The 23,653-nt window shown below is 42.8% G+C and overlaps 1 protein-coding gene across 4 annotated transcripts in view; it reads left to right on the top strand.

The window, feature by feature from the left end:
* Nucleotides 1-23,653, top strand: part of usp2a (ubiquitin specific peptidase 2a) — a 50,915-nt gene that overhangs the window by 1,903 nt on the left and 25,359 nt on the right. For 2 of the 4 annotated variants that reach the window (XM_080732304.1, XM_080732305.1), the window contains exon 2: nt 7,404-8,239. In XM_080732304.1, the coding sequence (XP_080588430.1) occupies nt 7,466-8,239 (774 nt within the window). In that variant the 5' untranslated portion in view covers nt 7,404-7,465. Of the gene's footprint in view, nt 1-7,403; nt 8,240-20,962; nt 21,273-23,653 lie in introns of those variants that run through there. The other 2 variants (XM_080732306.1, XM_080732307.1) reach the window with 1 other exon arrangement.

Consider the following 23,653-nt stretch of genomic DNA (forward strand, 5'->3'; position numbering starts at 1 on the left):
CTTGTAGATCAGCTGTTTTCGGCCAACATAAAAACAGGAGGGGGCCTGGTATAGACTAGAGCAGAGGGGGAATTCAGTCAACTTACAGGCCTATTTAGGGTTTTTAACCCATTTAGACTTGGAAAGCCTTTATGTTGTTATACCTTTCAATCCGGGACAGCGTCTGTGTCATTTTAGTTGTTACTATATATCGTCACTGTCGGGCAGAAACCTCGTATGACAAGAATGTCACACAAAAGCAGTGAAAATAGCAGATCTACAAGCATTGTAGATCGGATATTTTCACCATTTTAAATCGTTTTAAAAATTATAATAAAAACTGACCGGTTTTGGAAATACAAGGTTTCCGCCCGGCAAAAACAATATAGGGTGAAAAGTGACATCGCCCTAAATGTCTTGGCCATCTGGCCAGTGATGTATATTGAACCAGTTACCCGTATATGGAGGCCCCTGATACCCATATATGGAGATCCATGTTTATGTAGATATGCTGTGAGACCCCAAACAGTTATTTGTTATTTGAAAGTCATATGACATCATACATACAATCCCTTTTATGCCCATATATGGAGATCCCTGTCTGTCTGTCATCCACACAGATATGGGCTGTCTTGGCCATCTGTCTTGGACCTATATGGATTCTGTTAGTGTGGTATGTGGCCGATGTGGACTCCATATATGGGCATTCCCATATGAAGTCATGTTAGATATGGGCTTAATATTGATGACATCAGGGATCTCCATATGAGGGCATAAAAGGGATTCTGTTAAGTGTGGTTCCCCTGACATCTCAGTGATGTCAGAGCATCAAACTGAGCGGTATACAGAGAGGTGACACTGAGACGTTACACAGAGACAAGATGTGGCCGTTTTTATACTAAACTGTACAATCAAATATATATATATATATATATATTTTTTTAACAATATGTTTATTTCCGTTTTTTTTATACATACAAAGCAACAACAAAAACAAAGCTCAGACAAAATAAACAAACAAAAAACCCCACAAAAAACAAAATCAAATATAATTTGAATAAAAAATATAGATTTTTCCAAAAACTTAGGTTAGGATTTAGAAGCCGTGTTTAGAATCAGCTTTAGGTCTACGTGGTTAAAGACCAAAGAGCTTATTTGCCAAACTGTATTGCTAGAGTAGGCCTTTTACTGTAGATGTGAGTGTGCTTGTGTCTTGCACCTCTGTTTGATATCTGCAGCCTTGTTTCTGTCTGCAGGGAGTCAGCAGCAGAACCTAATCACTGGTATAAAACACACTACTCAGGCCTTGAAACGGCATTGACTCAGCTACAGTAAATGTATCCCCAGTTTACAACAGCACAGCATTTCTACATGCCCTTTCTTCATAAACACACACACACACGCACGCACACACACACACACACACACACACGCACGCACACACACACACACACACACACACACGCGCACACACACACACACACACGTACACACACACACACACTCCACACACACTCCACACGCTCCACACGTAAGCAGGAACATACATTAACGCACCCCCGAGTGTCCATGCTGATTCTACATTCCCCATGCAATGTCACCCCCGGGTATGTCAGTGTGGGAGGCTGCGTCATCACACACACACACACACACACACACACACACACACACACACACACACACACACACGTGCCCGCAAGCACACACTCCTAAACCCGGATTGATCCGTAGCACACACTTGAAATTGGCTGTTTTCGCTAATGGGAGAGGAGGAAATGAGGGCAAAGCGTGTTCTGTAATAAATCTGATGGAGTGCAATACACACATGTGGTATTCTCTAATTCATTATGGTAATATAAATCCAGAGTCCCAAAGTCAAACTTTCGCACTGGACTAAAACATTCTAACTAGGGCTGCAACAATCCATTATCTGCTTAGAGATTATTCTATCCATTACTGATTCGATCAATAGAATTATCAAGAAGGACTTTTATTTGGATAATAAAAACTAATTATATGTCAACAAATCAGTGCAAAAATATGTATTATTAATTGATTACTTTTTATAATCAACTAAATCAATTAGTCTGATTATCCACTTAAGCCCTCTTTTATACTTTGTTGTACAACAGTGTCACGCGAAAGTAGGTCTACAAGCTCACATGGTGTTGCATCGCAACACCTTGTGAGCATGTAGATCTGCATTTTTTTGTTACTATTTTATAATTGATAAAATCGATTAGTTCGAGTAACTATTGCACTAGTAATTCTAACAACTAAAAACATTCTGTTCTGTTCTATTCTTTATTGTCATTTCATCTTATGATTAGTAAAATATTATATTTTGTCCCAATGCTATGCAGTCTGCATGGAAAAAACGTTACATTTGAGATAAGATTTCTCTAGTAGTTCTCTATAAGGAGGTAAAGGGAGTCAGACATCAGGCTACAGTCCTGACAGCAGCACACAGGGCTAAGCTGTGTTGGAATACACTACTAGTACTATTAAAGCTTTTTTTTTGCATTGGTAGTGAGCAAACAAATGCAGTGTGTTGCCATGGTAGCTATGGTAACTACTGTTGGTATTACCTCAAGGGACGCTGAAAATGCAGGGTAGTCAAGAGAGTGTGCATGTGTGCGTGCAGGCAAGGCAAGCCAAGTTTATTTGTATAACCACACTTCAACAAGGCAAGGCATCACAACACAAAACATTAACCCATTTAGAACGGTGTATCATTATTTTATGCTTTAACTATTGAAAAATAGCAGATATACAAGCTCACAGCGCGGCACCGAGTGCGTAAGAAAGTATTAAGACAACGTGCAAAAGAAACACACCATAAAAGGACATTTCAATACAATTAAAAGTTGTTTTCAGTGAGTTAAGAGAATGGAAAATAAGAATAAGCTAAATTAAAACATGAAAGAAGTTAATTAAATCAAAAGCCTCTATAAAAGGCAGTAGCAAACAAAAAAGTTGACAGAATTGATTTCAAAGAACTGAAAGATGTAACAGAATGGCAGTTTTCTGGGAGTTTGTTCCAGATATGAGGTGCATAAAAACCGAACGCTGCTTCTCCACATTTAGTTTTGACTCTGGAGACAGAGAGCAGACCTGTCCCAGATTACCTGAGAGGTCTGGATGGTTCATAATAACATAGCAGAAAATCAGAATAGTTTTTTGCCCTAAACTATTCAACACTTTCTAAACTTACAGTAGTCATTGTAAATTAATATTTTTTAGTAAGCCAGCATAAAGATCTGAGCGCTTGAGTGATATTGATACAATTTCTTTGTCTTAGCAAAAACTTGAGAAAAAGTGTTCTGAATCAACTGCTGCTGTCTTTATTATAATTATAATATATATATATATATATATATATATATATATATATATATATATTATCCTGCTGAGACCTAACTCCTTTGATTAACCTAATACGAATACTTGATAAGGTGATAATAGGCTGACTTTGTAATTGCCTTCGTGTGGCTGTTGAAATTCAGGTCTGAGTCCATGACTACACCAAGCCTTAGTGTACATGTGTTTCCACGGATACATAACTGTATTAGAAGTTATATACATTTCCCATGCTCTTATCCATCTCTCATGTCTTGTCCATATTGTTATGTACTCCTACTCCCACAGGTATGTGTTCTTGTTTGCTTTTCCTTCTTAATAGTTTGCCCGCCAGGCTAGCCCAAGCTTGTTTCACTAAGCTGTACGCTGGGCCTCTGACAAGAAGACAGCTGTGAAAATAAAGTCTACATATGTCTATGGACAAGGCAGTTAGACAGTTATAGGCTATTTAGCCAAAGGTGTTGTACACAGTAGTACAGGATTCAAGGCTCTCTGATAGTCTGACTGATGTAGAAGCACACACCCTTCTTCTGGGGAAGACCTGTTTAGCTATTTGCAAAAATCCTTTTCAAATTCATGGATTTGAGGAAGTAAGCAAGAAAAGGAAATATTTTCTTTGCACATTGTACTTTAGCACTTTGAATACATGATACAGAACTGTAAATGATTAGGCCTGTTAACCACATTCCCAACCTTGTGCCCCTTTTTGTCATTAGAGGCAAAATAAATCTAAAATATTTTCAAATAAATCAGATCTACAAGCTCACAACGTGTAACTGCTAGCATCATAAACCAGCCTCCCCCAGAAATCTAAATTCAAAATGAATTTATACTTCTGGAGGAGGCTGGTTTACGAGGTTATGTCTGCGATGCATTATCACCTTATCGATTGGATATTTTTAACTGTATGCATACCACCATCGTACGACAATGTATAAAATAGTTCTTTAATGCTTAATTAAGGAATTCACTCACTTCAGTGCCCCCCCCCCCCCCCCTTCCTTGATTGTACTGACAGGACACCAGTCTGTAGGATCCTCCTTTACTAAAAGGAGGACTGCTGCTATTTAGATTTCTCAGTGTTTCCTGAACTCATTCGTTAAGTTATGAAAATACATTGAGGCAGTAGCTACAGGTTTGTTGATATTGTTAGCCTAGCTTAGCATCAGCCCCTGCGGTGCTTCACAGCCTCTACAGAGCAGTGGTGTTTTGGTCAGCCTCCTGCCTGTCTGCCGACTCCACATCCATATCTTGAATTATTGATAACCCTATGGTAAGAGAGGGAGGGAGCAGAGAACAGAGGTACTTTAAGGAGAAGTAGAGACACTGGGAGAGAGAGAAGAGAGGAAGGGAGGGCACACTGAGAGAGGATAGGGAACTGAGAGAGCGAGAGGATGGGGGAGAGAGAGAGAGATTAAAGAAATAGGAGCCTCCCCCACTGAACCTAACACGCATAAACAACACCAGATACTTTTATTTATTCAGACGCTGCGCTGCGTTGTGAACAAGAGCCTAGCTGTCTCTGCCTATAAGTCGACACAGGAATAGACTGTGCTGCCTGCCTGCGTGCCCCCACTACCCAGCAGCCTAACCTCCAACATTCAGCTCTCGCATTACAGCCATGGGACACATCATGTATGTCATAGTACACAGAGAGAGAGAGAGACAGAAATAATAGGTGTTGGGCAGACAGAATGTTTTTCAGTATTAGATGCTGTGTAGGAAACTAAGGTTTTACTCTCCCTGTCACACTGGCTGCAAAACTAAAACAAGAAAAAGACAGTGAATGGCTTTTTTAACTTAACCACTGCCATAACTTCAAAAACCTGCCTTGTGGTTGGTGGAGTCAACAAACTTCAAAGCCACCTGCCAAAACATGCCAGCACGTGGCTTTGTAGCTGGTGTTGATTTCCCACACTGCCACAAATAGGCTTGGTCCACTTTTTGACGGAGACAGAATAATCTGTACAATTGTTAAACTTTAACTCTACTATAATTATTACTATAATTTATCAAAGTAGCAGTAAGAGAGCTGATAGAGAATCAAAGTGATCCCACATTGGCCATCTTGGAAAGAGGGGTAGAGGTAAACTAGCCATACTACCAGTATATTCACACTGCAGTTAACTGCGTGGGTATCTTTCTCCCTTGTGTTAACATGGGTGGATAGAGTTTAGCTGTGCTAGGCTAGAGGTAAACAGCACCCACAGGACTCACATGGGATTACATGCTGGCAGAGGTTCCTAACCACTACACATGACCTCTGAGTATTGTCCTACAATTAGGTGAATATGAAAGTAACTTGTTCCACAGACAATAATATTACATTACTGCTACAGTTTTGGCCTCCATGCTCTAATTCCCTGTAGGGATGTAAAGGATTGGTATAAGATGCTGCGCTTTGCATCACAGATACATCAGCAAGTCATGCATGCTTTATAGTGCGTCAGTAAGCATGCTAGCGATGCTGTGTGGGCAGAGATCCAATGCTATCTCATCTGGACAGAATACTGATGACATTGCACGGTACTGTGTCATTTCTTTCACAGAGTCATGTATGGCTGCATTGAGTTGATGTCATCTTACTTGATTTGCAAATTTACTGTGTTTTTAACATGGATGCAGCAAAGCCAGTACAGTGGAGTACATGGATAAGAGTGAAACAAGACAACGCCTGTTAGTGGCCTTTGCTGCAAAATTCCAGGGAGACATTTTCTTTGGGCTCAAAGTGTGTTTTATTGAGGCAAGGCAATCTCAATCTGAATCTACCCATTCGATTTTTAGATATCTTGAGCTATATTTTCTAACGTATTGCTAGAAGAAAGGTCATGGGGTTTCCAAGAGTTCATTCTCTGGGGCAACCTGACACTTGGTCAGGACCCCATTGGTGTCACTGGGTCAATGTACTTGTGGTGGGTACCCCAGTAGCATCATCTTTCAACATTCATCAGTAGAGTCTTGTGACTGACAATTAATGGAATGTGGATGTGGATGTGCGATTGAAAACTAATTACAACAACACAGGCACGCCGTCAGAGGTGGATGTGAGCCCTGTGTGGCACCAGCCGAGCAAGTGGCCATGCCAAGCAGTGTGCCAGACATTCTATTTGCATACCAATATAGTTGGAATCAGTAATGATTCAGTCCTCATCAACATGCATTGAACATTCGGTCATATGTTGCCCAGATGTCAGCATCTGATGAGTTGGGAGTGAGTACTGAGAATGTGTTGTCTGATGAGCATGAAAGGGCTCAGCCAATTATTATATAGCAATCAATCAAGCCAGTCATTTTCAAGAAATTATTCCAAAGTACTGAAACACAACTAAGCTATCTTAGCAGTAACTGCCCTGCTTATATGGTACAGCATACCTGAATTGATGGACTACAATTTGTAGACTTAGGAGCGGGCATGGAAATTAGAGCTACCATGAGGATCTCATTCCTTCTTCAATAGCTCTAGTCAAATGTGTTTTGTTTTAATTACTTTAAAGTATTTTATTTTATTTTATTGTCAAACAGTAAAATCATATAACTTGTACATACTGTCTGCTACTCAAGATTGTTGAATCAGCCTCTAGCGTAGTTCATAGTGGCAGAACATTGTCTGCATTTTGGCATTCTATGGACCTGTCCGACCTGATCAGAATGTTTGAACATCTATGGACTTTTTCTAATATTTCTAATAGTCAATAACAATATCAGTGTCCTATTCAAGTGTCCTGTTCTTCCTGAAATAAGAATAATACTGCTCCACACCGACGCTGTAGGTTTGTAGTTTGATATACATAATGATTCTTTTTGAATAATTTAATCTTTTTAATAACACATTGACCTGCTCTACAAAAACAAATGAGAATAAACAATGTACTCATAACATACTGTAATGCTTAATTTATACAGCGTCGTATGCTGGTGTTGTGGGGTGAGAATACAGCGGTGCACAAGCTAGTGGATCACCTATTTTCGCTTAGCAACACCGTCATACTACAAAGAATAAATCACACTTTTTCACTGATTCCGTTGTTGAACTCATACTGAGCTCATGTCTGTTCCTCCTGCAGTCGATGTGTTCTTCCAGAGGCTGTCCCTCTCCGGTGGCTGAGCAGAACCCAGCAGCAGCACGATGTCCCGCGTCTCCTCCACAGCCAAGCGCTACACCGGCTCCTCCTACACCAGCCACTACAGCTCGTATGGCTCCTCCCTGACGCCGGGCCTCAGCTCCTATAGCGAGCGGGACAAGCTGTCCTCCTATAAGTCGCCCACCTCGTCTTCCTCCTCAGGCTACTCTTCCTCAAGCTACCTGAGCGGCTCCGCAGCCCGCGCACGCAACTACAGCACCTCGTCGGATCCGGACCGCGACCGGGGCCGGACTGTCCCCCGCACAGACATCCTTGGCAGCAGCAGCAGCAGCATCAGCAGCCGCCGCAGCGAGAGCCTGAGCCGCACCCCCATCAAGGGCTACCTAGGATCAGGGCTTAGCGGGGGGTCGGCCTACTCCAGCTACAGTTCCTACTCGTCCACTCCCTCAGCCCAGTCCAGCTACCTCTCCTCCTCGCCAACGTCTTCTAGTATCTCACTCCGACGCAAGTCTGTGTCCCAGAGCGACCTGAGTAGGGACCTGTCTGCTCTGGGCATCTCCGACCCGTCGTCCTCCTCCTCCTCCAGCAGTGCCCTGAGGAGCTATCGCAGCCGGGCCACTGATGTGGCCGACTCGTACATCAGCAGCAGTTCTCGCCTGGGCCAAACAGGCCTGTCCCGGAGCTCCACTCAGGAGGCCCTTTCACGAAGCTCCACAAATGAGGCCTTTAGCAGCAGCAGCAGCAGCAGGTTTAACTCCTCTTCATCACGGGAGGCAAGCAGCAATGGACACTCTAGTTCGCCCACCCAGGACTCCACGGTAAGAAGACCTACACTCATCCAGGGTCGATATTAGAACCAGATACCAAGCCAAACACACAATGCAACCTTTGGCTGGCACACATTCCTGAGTGTTCATTTTAAGTTGGGGAGGGAACAACAAAGAAAAGTAAAAAAAACACACACACACACACACACACACACACACACACACACACACACACACACACACACACACACACACACACACACACACACACACACACTGCCTGACATGGTACAGGAGTAAACTTTCACACGTATCAATAATGATGAGATGGCTCCTGTACTGTGCAAGTCGGGCAGTGGGCAGGTAGTTTTACTGTTCTCTGTTGTTCATTGTGTGCCTTGCCTACACACCTGTCACAGAGACATTCTCTCTAGGTGTGCAAAAGCTTTTAAACAAGTGAACAGCTGAAATAAAAACTTGTTTTGTAAAATGGCCTATTAGCCAACTGGTAAAATTGCAAAAGACACATACTGGCTCAAAGATGGCTGCCTTTCTGTACTGTACAGTACAGTTCGGGAGTCATGCGCTAAACATGACTGACAGAGGACTCATGGAGGGTTGACATGGGTCCTCCTCATTGTTTATAATATAAAACGGAAGGATAACATTGCACTTGTTTAATGTCTGTATGAGCACTACCCATGCCCCTATGTAGTCAGTGAAATGGCTTTCTATTACCAGGTGGGGGTGCTGTTGTTTACATATATTTTCACTGGATTTAGAGATACCCTGGTTTACCACAGGGTGTTACATCCTTCCTCACACACTCGCCTCTATCTTGTTTGCAAGGTTTGCTCACATCACTCAAAAGCACTGTACATAATTGCCCAAACATTTTAAAAAGCAACCAAGTTAAGGATCCAACGTTTCACAGTTTAGTGTTGTTTTAATGTTTGATTTTAGAATGGGGAAGTGATGCTATTTGTCCAGGCCAAAGGTTGTTATTCTAATGGGTGCAAGCTGTTCTCTCACCCCTACTTGTGTGACAAATGAGCATGGATACCTGACCTGACCCCTTGCAATCAGCCTGCTAACACCTCTCAAAGCGAAGCTAGGCTCTGATGAGCCATGTCTTTGGGCCACTAAACTGCACTCTGTTCCCAGTATTAATGACCCTAGTTCCTGTATGGAGGTCAGACTCAGAGAGTGAATTGACCCACTTCCCATCGGGATTAGCCCCAATGGATACGTACTGTACATGTGAAGAGTAGATGTAAGATGGGAGGAAGATTGCAGAGGAGTTAACAGCAGTACAGGGAACAAGTGTTAATACATGAGGAGAAATTTGTTCGGAAACAGACACACATGAAGCTGTTGAAGAGCTACCGTACAACAATTTCCTTTGGTCATTACACACACACACACATGCACGCACGCACACACGCACGCGCACACGTGCGCACACGCACACACGCACGCACGCACGCACGCACACACACACACACACACACACACACACACACACACACACACACCTGCCTCTGGCCTCAAATGTGTAATGTTTTCCTTATCTGTTTGTTCCCACTATTGTCCATTGACAGAATTTGAAGACACTTTTTGATGAGCACATTTTGTTAGTGCTTGAGGGCATGATGAAGGAGAACGGAAAGGAGCAATGAGGGATTATAAGGGTTTGATAATGAGAGAGCTGATGCAGCCATGATGCAACATACAGAAACGTCTTATACAACTAGGGTGTATTTTCAATACAACACATGACCTTGACATGACTGAAAATATAATTTATTTTTACTGAATCACCATAAATAAGACCAGGTGCTAACTGGCTGCATGTGTTATGTTATAAAGTGGGCTATGTTAAAACAATGACTAATTGATAACTAAATGAGCTTGTTGTTCTTAGCCCAGAGGTAATTTAGCAATTTAGCTAAATTTAGCATTATCTGCCTACAGCTCCTGGTTGTCAAACAAGTGAAGATTTGTGGGCTGTACCAGTGGCCTGCACACATTTTCATTATCAAATTATCTTCATTCTGAGGTTTATCCTCTTATACCCTATAAACCCCATAATTAGTTGATGGCTCTATACTTGGTCTGCTACTTTTGTCCCTCTACACTAAATCTCTTCACTGAAAATAAAATTACCTACAAGATGTGGCTCAGGGGTAAGAGCCGTCTTAGAACAGGGAGGGTTCCCAAAGGGTTCCCACCCAGTTCCCCCTGAGTTAGTGTCGAAGAGTCCATGAGCAAGACTCTGAACCCCTAGTTGCTCCCGGTGAGCTGGTTGGTGCCTTGTATGGTGTCCTCTGCCATAGGTGTATGAATGTGTGTGTTAATGGGTGAATGTAATCTCTGTAAAGCACCTTGGATAAAGGCCATTTACCATTTTCAAACATTCAAACATTAGTTTGACTAAAAAACTATGGCAGTCAAAGTATTAATACGGCACAGTTAAAAAGCCGGAGTTAAACTATGAATCTGGCAACGTATGCATACAGAGACACACACACACACACACACACACACACACACACACACACACACACATCAACATATTCTCACCCCCAAGTAGTCAGACACCTGACGCCATGTCAAGGACCCTACTGCGTCACAAGAGGGGACGCTTTGGGTATGCCTACTGCTTCAAGTTGGGGACGCTTTGGGTAAGCCCAGTGGTCTAAGAAGAAGGAAAAAAAAGTCATTCCCGAAGTGGGATTCGAAACCGCTATGTAAGGTTAACCAGCCACCCGACGTTACCTATCACGCCACTATCCACGATGGTGGCACTGCAGCACGGAGGTGCCGTGATGTTAGTTTTACTGAGGTTAAGGTTTGGGTTAGGGTTAGGCATAGTTTTACTGAGGTTAAGGTTAGGGTTTGGGTTAGGGTTAGGCATAGTTTTACTGAGGTTAGGTTTAGGGTTTGGGTTAGGGTTAGGCATAGTTTAGGTGGTCGGACACGTTATCTCCACTTTGCGTTAGAATCCTCCGCGTTGCGTTAGGGTTAGGGTTAGGGTTAGGGTTAGGGTTAGCTAGGGTTAGGGTTAGGGTTAACCCTAACCCTTAGCTGGTCAAGTCATCATTGTGATGTCAGAACAGGTCAGCTATATCCATATCTGGAGTCCTTGAGGTCAGTTGTAGAGGTAATGGCCAGCTCCATATATGGAGATCTAGGTGATGATCCAGTCGTCTCCATGGCTATCCAGGGTTTGATGGGGTCAGTGTCGTGATCTTCATATATGGAGATCCAGGTGATGATTGTCAGCTTCACATATTGAGACCTGTGTGTTGTAACTTTCTGTCTTGGCCATATATGGAGCGTGACATGAGGTGTGACTGACTGACTGACGCACAGGAGCTGTAGATTTTCATAGTAAATGCAACCTACGGTCACAATTATCATTAACCTGTCAAAGTAATCAACAGCCATCCCTCAGCCAGGGCGAGTGTGAGGTGGAGAGTTTTAATTAGATGTCACAGATGGGAATATTTCCAGTGTTAATGAACAGCAGGTCTTTGTCACTCCAATCAAGTTTAATCACCTCATCTGCCCCCCTCAGGATTGGGCATCTGGACCAGCAAAGCTGTTAACTAAGTCTGCAAAATCAACCTCAATCACAGTGCACTGAGTTGATATATGGGAGAGAGAGAGCGAGAGAGAGAGAGAGAGAGAGAGAGAGAGAGAGAGAGCGTGCGTGCGTGCGTACTTGTACAGTATGTGAGAAGTAAATGTCCCCTCATAGGTTAGGGTTAGAATTCTGACTGATTTATTGTGACCGAAGGTCGCATTTACCCTGAAAAACTTTGTCACTTGAGTGACCTTCCTTCCTTCCTTCCTTCCTTGAAGTGTAGCGCTTATTCGCTCTTGTATCAAACTGGTACTCGAAACGTTCTTAGAATTTAATATATATTTTCTAAAGTAAATATGGGGGCGGCTGTGAAAAAAAGAGAAGAATACAAAAGAAAAAAAGGAGGAGGAGGATAAAGATACCAAAAGGAGAGAGAAGAAAGGGTGGATGAGGTACAATGTGCGGTATCCTCCTTGTCAAGCTCGATGTTGGGCATTTGGACCTAGAATCGTCAGAGAAACGCTGTGGTTGGCCAGATAGTCAAGAATTGGTGCGACGAGGTTGCATGTCACCCTGAGGTCGCATTCCACCCTCAGGTGTCTTACTAGTAGTTAGTTGCTTGTGGGTGTCACATACACAAAGTTGCAGATCTACAAGCTCATATTGCATCACATTGTGGTGCATTGTTTGCTTGTAGATCAGCTATAACCAGCTTTAGGGTTATGGTTAAAATGCCATTGAAAAAGTAATAGTAATAGTAACATTCATAAAATTGCTGCCCTGATGTCCTCACACTTATAATAATACAAACGTTACGCGCGCGCTTGTGTGTGTGTGTGTGTGTGTGTGTGTGTGTGTGTGTGTGTGTGTGTGTGTGTGTGTGTGTGTGTGTGTGTGTGTGTGTGTGTGTGTGTGTGTGTGTGTGTGTGCGTGTGTGCATGCATGCAGTCATGTGGGTGTACTACTAACTAATGTTTGACCGTGCGTGAAATAGCACATGTGACTGGATGTGCAATTAAGCGCAAATGACTTTGTGCGTTTGATGACGCAGTTAGTTGACGCTCCCATTAGCGACCCCTCTAATGTGAAAATGACAGCCATTTGGGCTTTTGATGTGTGCTCTGTGGTAGATCCTACTGTAGTTCAATACACTCACAAGCAGGGTTGTTATGCAATAACGCTGCAGATCAATGAATGATGAAAGGAAGTCCCTCAATGATATAATATGATGAATCATCCAAGGCATCGGTGATCCCATGATGACCTCTGTTGTTTTTAGGCTTGAATAGAAGTTATATCTTTTTTGATTAAAACAAAAAATGATTTAAAAAAACATTTTTTAGATATAAAGCTCTATACTCTGAATGTTTTGCAGTAACAGGGGTCTCCCCATGTCTCCAGCTCTTAAATAAATTCAAGAGCTGGAGAGACAGGGAGACCCATGTTACTGAACAAACACTATACTGATGCTTTCTATGTGAATCTAGAGATATTTAACACATATTTTTGTCTCCGCCAGGCCGAAGGCAGGGCGAGACTATGTTTTGCACCCTGGCGCCGTTGGCCCGGTCGCTGCCAAACTGTACTGTGCACATCTCCCTGGATGCCAATTCAGAACCTCTGCCCCACATTTTTCACTGTTCTAGCGCATTTTAGCAAAACACATTTTTGGACAGTACTCCTACAGATTTTGTCCAAAAAGAATCGGTATACAGTATCTCTACAGTCAAGTGATCGACATGGATCTGTAGGATTTTCCATATTCCAACCGAGATTGGCTTCCATAGTTTGCAGGATTGGTCCGTTTTGAACATCATGAACACAGCGTGCAATGTTGCTGAAATTGTGCACTCACATTCCCTCTAGGCAGAGGAAGAAATGCCACTTCAAAATGTTCAAATCAGCCTCATGGTGGCGATATAACAGGCCCATTCACTTTTTTACCTATAACTCCTCCGATCAGTGTAAAACTTTATATGCGCACTCCCTAGAGGCCAAGGGAAAACCTTTGCCCTGCATTTTTCGCATCTGCCTTTTATAGCCCCACCAGGAGGCCGATTTAAATAAAACAAATTTTTTGATATTACTCCTTCAGATTGTATCCAAAAATCACTCTAATCCACCCTAATTGGCTAAAGGCCAGTCCATACTCTCTCCAAAACCTTTCGTCTGAGAGTTCTGATTTTCCGACGTGCAGCTTTCCGAACTCTAATTCAGGGTTATGCTTTTCAGAATTTGCGAGTGACCCGGACGAAGTTGAACCGGACCTTTCCGACAAAAAGTTTGGTTTGGTTTTGTATGGATTGGTCCGTTTTGAACAAAATGAAAATCATAAAAGCACTGCAGTTTGTGATTTCTGTGAAATTTTGCATGCACATTCCCACTAGGTCAAGGAACAAATGCCACCCTTTTCACATTGGCCTGTTATAGCGCCACCAGCAGCTTGACTTTTGCAAAACACCTTTTTGGAACAAAATGCCTCAAATCATGACTACAGCATCCGATAGATTGCAGTGAAAGGCCGGAGAAGTCATGTCAACCTTTTTAAATTTGCCTATTATAGCGCCACCAGGTGGCACAATAACCTACCTGACCTGGTAGAGACTTGTGCTCGGAAGAGCACTGCTTCTAGTTTACAAATATAATTAATATGTCACTTACACTCCCTTTTAATACTTATTTTGCGCTGGTGTCTTGTGCTTTAAATACCCAATCTACAAGCTCAACGTGTCCCAGCGCAACATATTTATTCATGCTTGAGCCTCACATGCCCAAGCAGCACATGTTTGAAGCGTAATAAATGGATGGAGGTCATGGCAATGGTTTGAGATTAAAGACTGTGAATCCTGCCTTAATACTTGACTCTTCTGTCACTAACAGCAATGTGTCCTCATTCTACACAGTCCTTCCAAACATAGCAGGACACAAGCGGATGTACCTCATTCTTGCCATCGCTCATTTGGGACATCAACCCAAAGTTAATGCTTTGGTGTTATATTTCTGATAGTCACAAGACCTGAAAGTGGAGCGGGAGATTATGTCCAGCATGTTAACATAGTTATTGGTAGGAGCCCCAATTGAGTGTTGGCTCTGTTGCATTCACGGCCAAATATGATCCTTGTGGGTTCATTTGGTTACATTTGTAAACTCTGAGAGTGTATTAATGAGAGTTAAGACTGCTTCATTTTCCTGTTGCCTGCTGTACTGTAGCAACCCTCGCTACAACGCAGGTCATGCTTTGGTCAGGATTTTCAGGTGATACATTCCAGAATGCAACAACTCGTTAAATCAATCTTGCATAGATTGAAGCATCTGTGTTTGTGTATTAGCGTGGAGTTTGTTTCTGGCTTTACTGTCAGGGTACACCCACAAAGCAAAGAGGACACTGTCCTCTCTAACGGTTTGTTAGAGAAACAGTACGGTCGAGAAACGGAGCACTCGTGGTGCGGCACGGGGCGGAACAAGCGGTCGCCACAACAACGTCCTCCAGGCGGAGCCGCTCGATTGTCCACGACATTGCAAGCGTCGCGAAGGCCAGCGGACCTTGGTCCTGCTCTTCGCCCCCGAGCGCCGCAGGCGCGAGTGGCCGCGCGAGTTACGAAGCCGTGGTGAATGCAATCGTTATATTTATGCCCAGGCCGTAAGGCCTGGGCAAGCCCACGATAAACGCTCATAGTAAGCTAATGGCTAAGCTAATGGCTAAACACCGCCGAGCTAGGCTAGTAAATAAAGAAAGAGAGTCGCAAACGAGTGACGTCAGCGCCTGCACTAGTGAATGGCTGTCGTCGCCATCTGGTGGTGATTAGTGTGTGGTGAACGACAAAACAAGCGCTCTTACAATGAACGTCCTGAGTTACCCAAACATACTGTAACATATACACATACACATATAGAATGAGAGAGACATAGTTGTTGGAGGTTGTTGATGGAAGTAGTTTCCAGAGCTTAACGCTACTCACAAAATCAAGGCTAACTTTCTTCATGTTGTGAGATGGATGCTTTAGACTCACTTAATGGCAATGTGAACGAGTCTCTAGAAATAGCTTTGGCAAAGTAAGGTCAACACTATCCTAATGGTCCCTCAGTTGCTCAGAACTCAGAAATAGCAGCTGCTGATGTCTGGTGGTCATGTTCACCTTGCAACAATACATGGACCTCTTCTCATTGTGCTGATCATTGTCCCTCTCTTATTCAAATAGAAAACGGAGGAAAAGGGCACCTCATATGTAAACAGTATAACATTGCTTTTGGGCAGAAACCTCCATCAATAATTTGTGCTATTTTACAAATCACATAAGTCTTGTAGCAACGCGCCTATTCCGAAGTTTGGAGTCAGCTCCTCACTTTCATTCCCCCCGTTCTACACATCGTCACTGTCGGATGGAAACCTCATTATGTCCAAAACTGTTACTTTTCAGGATTCAAATAAAGAAATAGCAAAAATAGCAGATCAACAAGCTTGTGGATCTGCAATTTCTTTTATACTTTTGTGACACTGCAGTGTGATCAAGGCATTCATTGACGAAAAGTACATTTCAATATGGAGATAAGAGGTTTCTGCTCGACTGCCACAAAGTAATAGATCCCACACTTGTTATAAACACTCCAGAAATACCAGTGTCATACAAGGGTGAAATATATTTATCTCTCTCTCTCTCTCTCTCTCTCACTCTCACTCTCTCTCTCTCTCTCTCTCGCTCTCTCTCTCTCTCTCTCGCTTTCAATAATATTTTCAGTCCATCTGTTTCTTGCTCTTTCTCATCTTGATCAGACAGCTTATTAAAAATGGTTCTGGTATGATTTGGCGGGTTTAGTTTTTCCCCCAGTGATGGTCTTGCCTGGGTCAGTGTAATGAAAAGGTCAGTTCAGTATTGTTAAACTGAGGAGAAATCTAAGGCATCAGAGCCTGCACCAATTCCAATACTGGTATCACAAACTTCATTATCCGAGTGTGAAGATTTATGTCAAAGCTGCAATCCATAGTTTTCGTGTCCTACCCCAGATTCAAGCTCAGGCATGAGAGACCACATTTCACAGTTTTGTTTATTCAAGATTCAGGGCATAGATTAAACAATAATGTACCGGTACTCACATATTATATAAGACACCCACATAGGAAATAAATGACAATGCAGTCATTTCAATGTTATAGGCTACAGGTACTTATCAATGTAACTATAAGGCAAAACAAGAGAGACCACATTTCTACTGATCCGCCTGACCAAGCATCCTCACTTGGCAGATATATTGCGCTTCAATGTCTGGATATGAGCTTCAGGCAGTACTAGTTGTCAACCAGTAGGGTGTCCTACCTGACACCAGGGTCTATGTTTCTCAATGGAAGAGTACGGAGGCTCCACCTCCAACCACTGCAGATGTGCTAATTATATTGTTTTAACATACTCTACCATAAACATTGGTTAAGATTATTACAACTTCAAGTTACTCTAATGGAGACAACTTATACCAAACAATTCCCCACCTCATTATAGGGCTGGGCCTATAATGTAAATTGGACACGGAGCTTACATTTATTTTAATTTTTTACCCTAACCCCTTTAACCCAAACTAACATTAGAGTCTCCTAACATAATGTACGGTGCATGAAGTTTGAAAATAGAAATGTAAATACAGAGAGAAAGTGGACATGAATGTGATGTGTATTTGATCCCACAAAACTGTTCAGCATAAAGAGTGCATAATTGCAAGGCAACTTCGTAAGCCCTTACGAATGCATATTGTAATAGTAAGACACCTCAGGGCGACAAGCGTACCTCGCCCTAAAGGGTGAGGTCGCGCCACAGTGATGTGGACATCAGGGATGTCCATAAATGGGCATAAAAGGGATTTGTTCCCCTGGCATCACAGGGATCTCCATATCTCCATATATGGGCGTAAAAGGGATTTGTTCCCCCTGGCATCACAGGGATCTCTCTAACAGGGCATCATTAATATTGATGACATCAGGGAACTCCATATATGGGCATAAAAGGGATTCTGTTAGTGTGACATCACAGGGACATTCTGTTAAAGTGGTTCCCATGACATCACAGTGACATCAGAGCATGATGTCAGAGCGGCAAACCCATAGACCGTAAAAATGTGTACATGTCTACACGTCCAGACAGACGGACATGGACAAGCTGTGACGTTTCTCATAGTAAACTGCGACTTTCGGTCGCAATCAAATAAATGTGATCCAGCTAAATTATATCAAGGTAAAATCCAGATAGTAGCTTTTAATGCTCCTATCATTATGTGTTAAACCTGATACTGGGATTAATTGATTCAAATATTTTGATCATTACTAACAGGCTGATGGCTGTAAACAGTTGGCATAAAATACTGAATTGCATCAATGGCTGCACAGAATGCTTTATTCTGTTCTGGAACCGGTACGACTGTGTATCATATTTTAGTCATATCAACACTTACAGCAGAATATTATGTTCCTCAACTTGCAGTACTGCTGAAAAGTACATGTTGTAGTGAAAGGCTTAAGACCAATAGCAACAATTGGAATTTGATTATTCTGCCTCCAAAAAACAATGTGTGCTGACTTTGCTACAATTATGCAGGAAGCAAATTATCACTAGTATAATATGTCCTTTTTAGCTTACATGTGTATGTGTGCTCCTTCCCTCAGTGAGATAACAAGAGTGGGAGAACCTATGTCAGATGTATTTGGCTATTGCTCAACTCTGAGATTAAAATTAAAACATCTATTCTTTGCTCCCTGTGACTCTGTAGTTTTCCACCGTGAGGATGTTTCATAGACACACACACACACACACACACACACACACACACACACACACACACACACACACACACACACACACACACTCACACTCACACTCACACAGTGTGCCTGGCAGTGGAATGTGTTCTTCACATATTTGTTGTGTACACATGCTTGAGCCTGGGTCATGAGATTTGTGCTGGGGAGTTACGTTGGTAGGTATGGTGCTATTTTCCCCCTGTACACATGGGTTCAGCCCACACAGGGGCCTTGTTGTTGGGTAGGCCGCTCCGCTGTAAGCCCCCTGTCCACTGGAGCATAGACAGCTCTGCTGGGGAAGATTGGTAGCAGGGGTGGACAAAGTATATACTCAAGTAAATAAATACTACCATTAGTATTCAAAAGTAAAAATTATAATAAGTCATGTTGCTATAGGGCAGGCCATACTGTATATAACATATAGGAGTTCTAGGTCTAAATGGGTTAGATTAGAACATTTCCAATAAAATGTTCAGAGATGTTAATTTTTTTTGTGAAAATAGCAGATCTACAAGCTCACAGTGCCTTGCAATGCGACACGCTGTGAGCTTATAGATAGGCGTTTTCCCCGCTATATTTGAAATAGGGTTTAAGTAGTTATTATATTTTTGTAATTTTGGGTCTTGAGACCCTTCTTACAAATTTAGTCAAAAGTACAATCCAAAATGTAACCAAGTGGACCCTCTCAGAGTTACAAATGAATAAATGTTTTCGGCAGTGGCTCATGTTAAACATGATTGAAATCATTATAACTTTACTTTTATCTCTCTCTCATCATGATTAGATGTGTAATTTCCTATTTCATTAAATATATTCAAGTTCTCCAATAATGTCATGAGATATTTATAATAGCCAGTGTTACTGCAGGTTAGACCTAATAATATCTCCCCCCAAAGAGCCTTTCTTTTGGCAATGTGATGGATGCTGTGCTCAGATAAATCCTGACTGTCATGCTTTGGTGTGTGAACATCATAGTGTCACTTCACCAAGGTGATGAAACTGAAAGGCAGTAATCCAGTGATTATATTTAACAAATGTTATGACATAGACTGCGCTCTAGCAGTCATCAACCAGATATATTTAGACGTTGTAGACAGTAACAGAGGTGAGAACACCTTGCAAACAAGCTGTCTTTGCGTTGCTCGACAGCAGGCTTTCCATGCTACATGATTAATTTAGATTATTTTATTTAACCAGTAAAAACACATTGAGACATGGTCTCTTTTACAAGTGGGAACTGGCAAAAATGTATACCGGTCGTTTAAATGTGTGGTTTTCAGTGGGCCTCTGTTTTTTGTATGCCTACTGCTGCGGCTGCACTTAACTTCCTTCCTCTATAATATTTATCTCAATGCTAAAGTCTGACTCATATCAGTGAACCTTTATCTCAGTGGCTGTATGTAAAATGGCTATTTTACACATGTGTTAAAATGTGTATGATTTATGTCACACACCACCATTTATAACATTGATTTAGACCAGCTCTCTCTCTCTCAGGCCTGCCATGTGCATATGGACAGGGGTGGAAAAAGTACAAAAGTATTGGCATCAAAATATACTTAAAATACCTAAAGTAAAAGTATTTCTGTGTGCGAAAATAACAGATCTACAACTTAAGCGACACGTTGTGAGCTTGTAGATCGGCTATTTTCAAATAGCCAAGGTATAAAATAAGGCCAAAGTGGATTATATCTCCAAAGTAATAGTACACGTTTTCAAATAGCCTAATTGTAGTGGAATAAAAGTACAATATTTGGATCCAAGATAGATGTTAGTGGAGTAGAAGTAAGAGTATTGGCAAATGGCAATTGGTAATACTCAAGTAAAGTACAAATACCTCAAAATTGTACTTGAGTACAGTACCTGAGTAAATGTACTTAGTTACTTTACACCACTGCATATGGATGTGGCCATTATGATGATGCATCCTTAGATGCACCAGTAATCCTTGAGATTATTCCAGAATGAATGAATGGATGGATGGATCATGGATGGATGGATGGATCAGTGTTGCTGCTTGACGTAAAAAAGGCCTCCCGGCTAATGGCAGCGTGACGTTTGTTATGTGGACCCACTTTACCCAGGCAGGCGAGTCGAGAGGGGCGGGTCTTCAATAGCAAGACTCCGCTCATCAGTCAGACCTAGTATTTTTTACACACTGGATATTACGGACGTCGTTACGGAGTACTGGTAGAAATAGAATGATATTGCGTTCGCGCAGTGTTTTTGACCGTCACGAAACCGCTCATTTATGATTGATAATTTCAAAGATTGTTGTGTATTTATTATAGACTCAGTTTAAACGGAGCGCCACAGGTCCGTCGCTTATACATTGCTATACTGTCCGTTACGTGAATGGATGCATGGCAATTAAGTTTACTATATAACGGGAAAATACTGAGAGTCTAGCTATAGTAATTTATCTCGTTCATGGTTAGCGACAAAGATTAGTTTATTTAATATTTAAAAAAATCTAACTGTCTGCAACTACAAGATCGACAACCGAACTGAACATCTGAATAGTATTGCATCGCGCCGGTACAACCAGCAGCAGCATGCCGAGCCTGCGACACTCCTACACGGTCACTGTCCCCGAAGACTGTCCGCCGGCTGCCTTCCCCTTTCTGAAGCAGGAGATCAAGCGGAGGAAGGGCAGCATGTCCGGCTCTGCGCTGGTGTCAACTTTCGTAGGGCTCCTCATTAACCAAGCCAAGGTAAGACCAGACCTGTAGGAGGAGGGGATAGGGATGCATGTATGCATCGTTCTCTGTCCATTTACTTTCAAGGCTGATAATCCCGTTTGTAACCGAATAGAATACATTAAAGCTTTTGCCGTTTATAGTGCGATTCAGGCGTGATATTAACATGAATATGATGAGTTATAGTTTCCAATGTGTAGCCCCCATGCCATGTGTGTTATGTGTGGTATGTTGAAGGTTGGGGCGGGTGAGTGAGTCATGCCAGCGGTATAAGCCGCTTCGTTAAGCCGCTGTACTGCGTGGTATAGGATCAGGAGGCCTGCTCTATCAGCCAGGTCAATAGTTATATAACCCCGTTTAATCTCTGTCACACACACTGAACTCTGGCCAATACGACTGTCATGTATAGCTTCATATAACCAGGGTGGGGAAACTATCATCAGTAGAAAAAATCAAACCTTGTTCGAAGTGGAGCAGTGAATCTGAGCAGCTATACCCTGTGTGTGTGTGTGTGTGTGTGTGTGTGTGTGTGTGTGTGTGTGTGTGTGAGGGAGAGAGAGTGTTGAGTGTGCCTAGCCTGCTCAACAGCGCCCCTCCTTTAGTGTGTGTGGCCACTAGAGGTATTGTCAGGCTACGGACATACACGGCCGGCCGGCCAGCCAGCCAGCCAGCCACAGACTGAAAGCTGTTCTATGGGAGGCAGTTTCACTGCTCCAAAAATGGGATCCTTGGCTTAGTTTAAGAGATACATAGCCTACATTACTTAACATTACATGTGTACTTGCAGACAATGGCTACATCATCACTGTTGTATATGTTGTTTTGTTATGTAGACCATTGTATAATCAAAATAAGGACAGGACAAGATTTTGGCTGGTATGACTAGAATATCTACAGTATTGTAGATTATGTCTTGGACATTGTTTTCCCTCCAATAATGCCTGACAGTGCCCACATCTATGGAACAAAATGTACAATGATGAAGAAAGGTACACAATCACTTTCTATTTAAGGCAGTGTTCTGTTGTGAATGTTGCTGATGGTATGAGGACATAATATGACAGTCATAGGAGGACATTATGACTGTCTGCCTTGCAGGTTGGCTTTATTTTGGAAGACCACTGGCCAGCATGGAACCTTTTTGCTGCTACTATAAGTGGCAAAGACATCTATCTTAGTAACTGTAGTAGGCTCTGTATCTATATCTGACCAATACATATCAAAACGAGCACAGGTCTCCACCAGGCCACACAAATCGGCCTGTTATAGCGCCACCATGAGGCTCATTTAAAAAATGTGGGGCAGAGGTTCTGAATTAGCATCCAGGGAGTGTGTGTGCTCAGTTTGGCAGCGATCGGGCCAACGGCGCCGGAGATTAGCTGGTAACAACCAGGCCACACAAATCGGCCTGTTATAGCGCCACCATGAGGCTGATTTGAAAAATGTGGGGCAGAGGTTCTAGATTGGCATCCAGGGAGTGTGTGTGCTCAGTTTGGCAGCGATCGGGCCAACAGTGACTGAGATTAGCTGTTCACAAACTGCGAGGACGCACGGACGCACGGACGGACGCACGGACGGACGGACGGACGGACGGACGGACGGAGGGGAAAACATACTCTCCCTCAGCCTTCGGCTGGTGGAGACAATAAACACTGAGTCCAGTGTTCGAGTTATACTCTTCGGCGCCGCCAAAATAGGGCCCCCATAGCTCTGGGGGCCCCTCCGCCGGCGCCGAACGGCGGAGGGGCCCCCAGAGCTTTATACCCGTAAAAAATCGGGTATTTTTCGGGTATAAAGTCGTCTAAAACGGGTATTTTCCTATATTAAATCATATTAAATCGGGTATTTTTCGGGTATAAAGTCGGCTAAAACGGGTATTTTCCTATATTAAATCATATTTTTCCTTTCACAATATTAATTCGGGTGTCTTTGGGGCTTCACATTGGCTATGTTGACAACTCCAGGCAGTCTTTTCTGTTCATATTAACTCACCATTATTGCTCAGCCTTCACAATTCCTCCATCTGAGCTCTGAGCCATCCAGCCAAAAGTTCCCGTTCTGGCAGCATAAAGTCGGCTAAAATGGGTATTTTTCTTTCTCAAAACAAGGCGGGTCGGGTTCATATTTATTTACTAAAAAAAACATTGTCACGGGCACAGGCACACTAAGGCTACAGTCTTGCTTACAAGACAGCGTTGTTTGGTTGTTTGTTGCTGTCCGCCTTCCTTTGCCGTCCGGGCCGTGGCTAGAACAAACACTCGATGCAGTGGTTCCTAGCTTACCCCATGCCCAGGCCATGGCGAGACCACGCAGCTGGGTAGGTCTGCATCCAGGGCCTCCTCGGCTATGGGAGAAAGGTAGGAACCATTGCAGCGAGTGTGTTATAACCCGGACGG

The sequence above is a fragment of the Nannobrachium achirus genome (assembly GCF_963921795.1).
Source record: "Nannobrachium achirus genome assembly, chromosome: 8".
Taxonomy (NCBI): Eukaryota; Metazoa; Chordata; class Actinopteri; order Myctophiformes; family Myctophidae; genus Nannobrachium; species Nannobrachium achirus.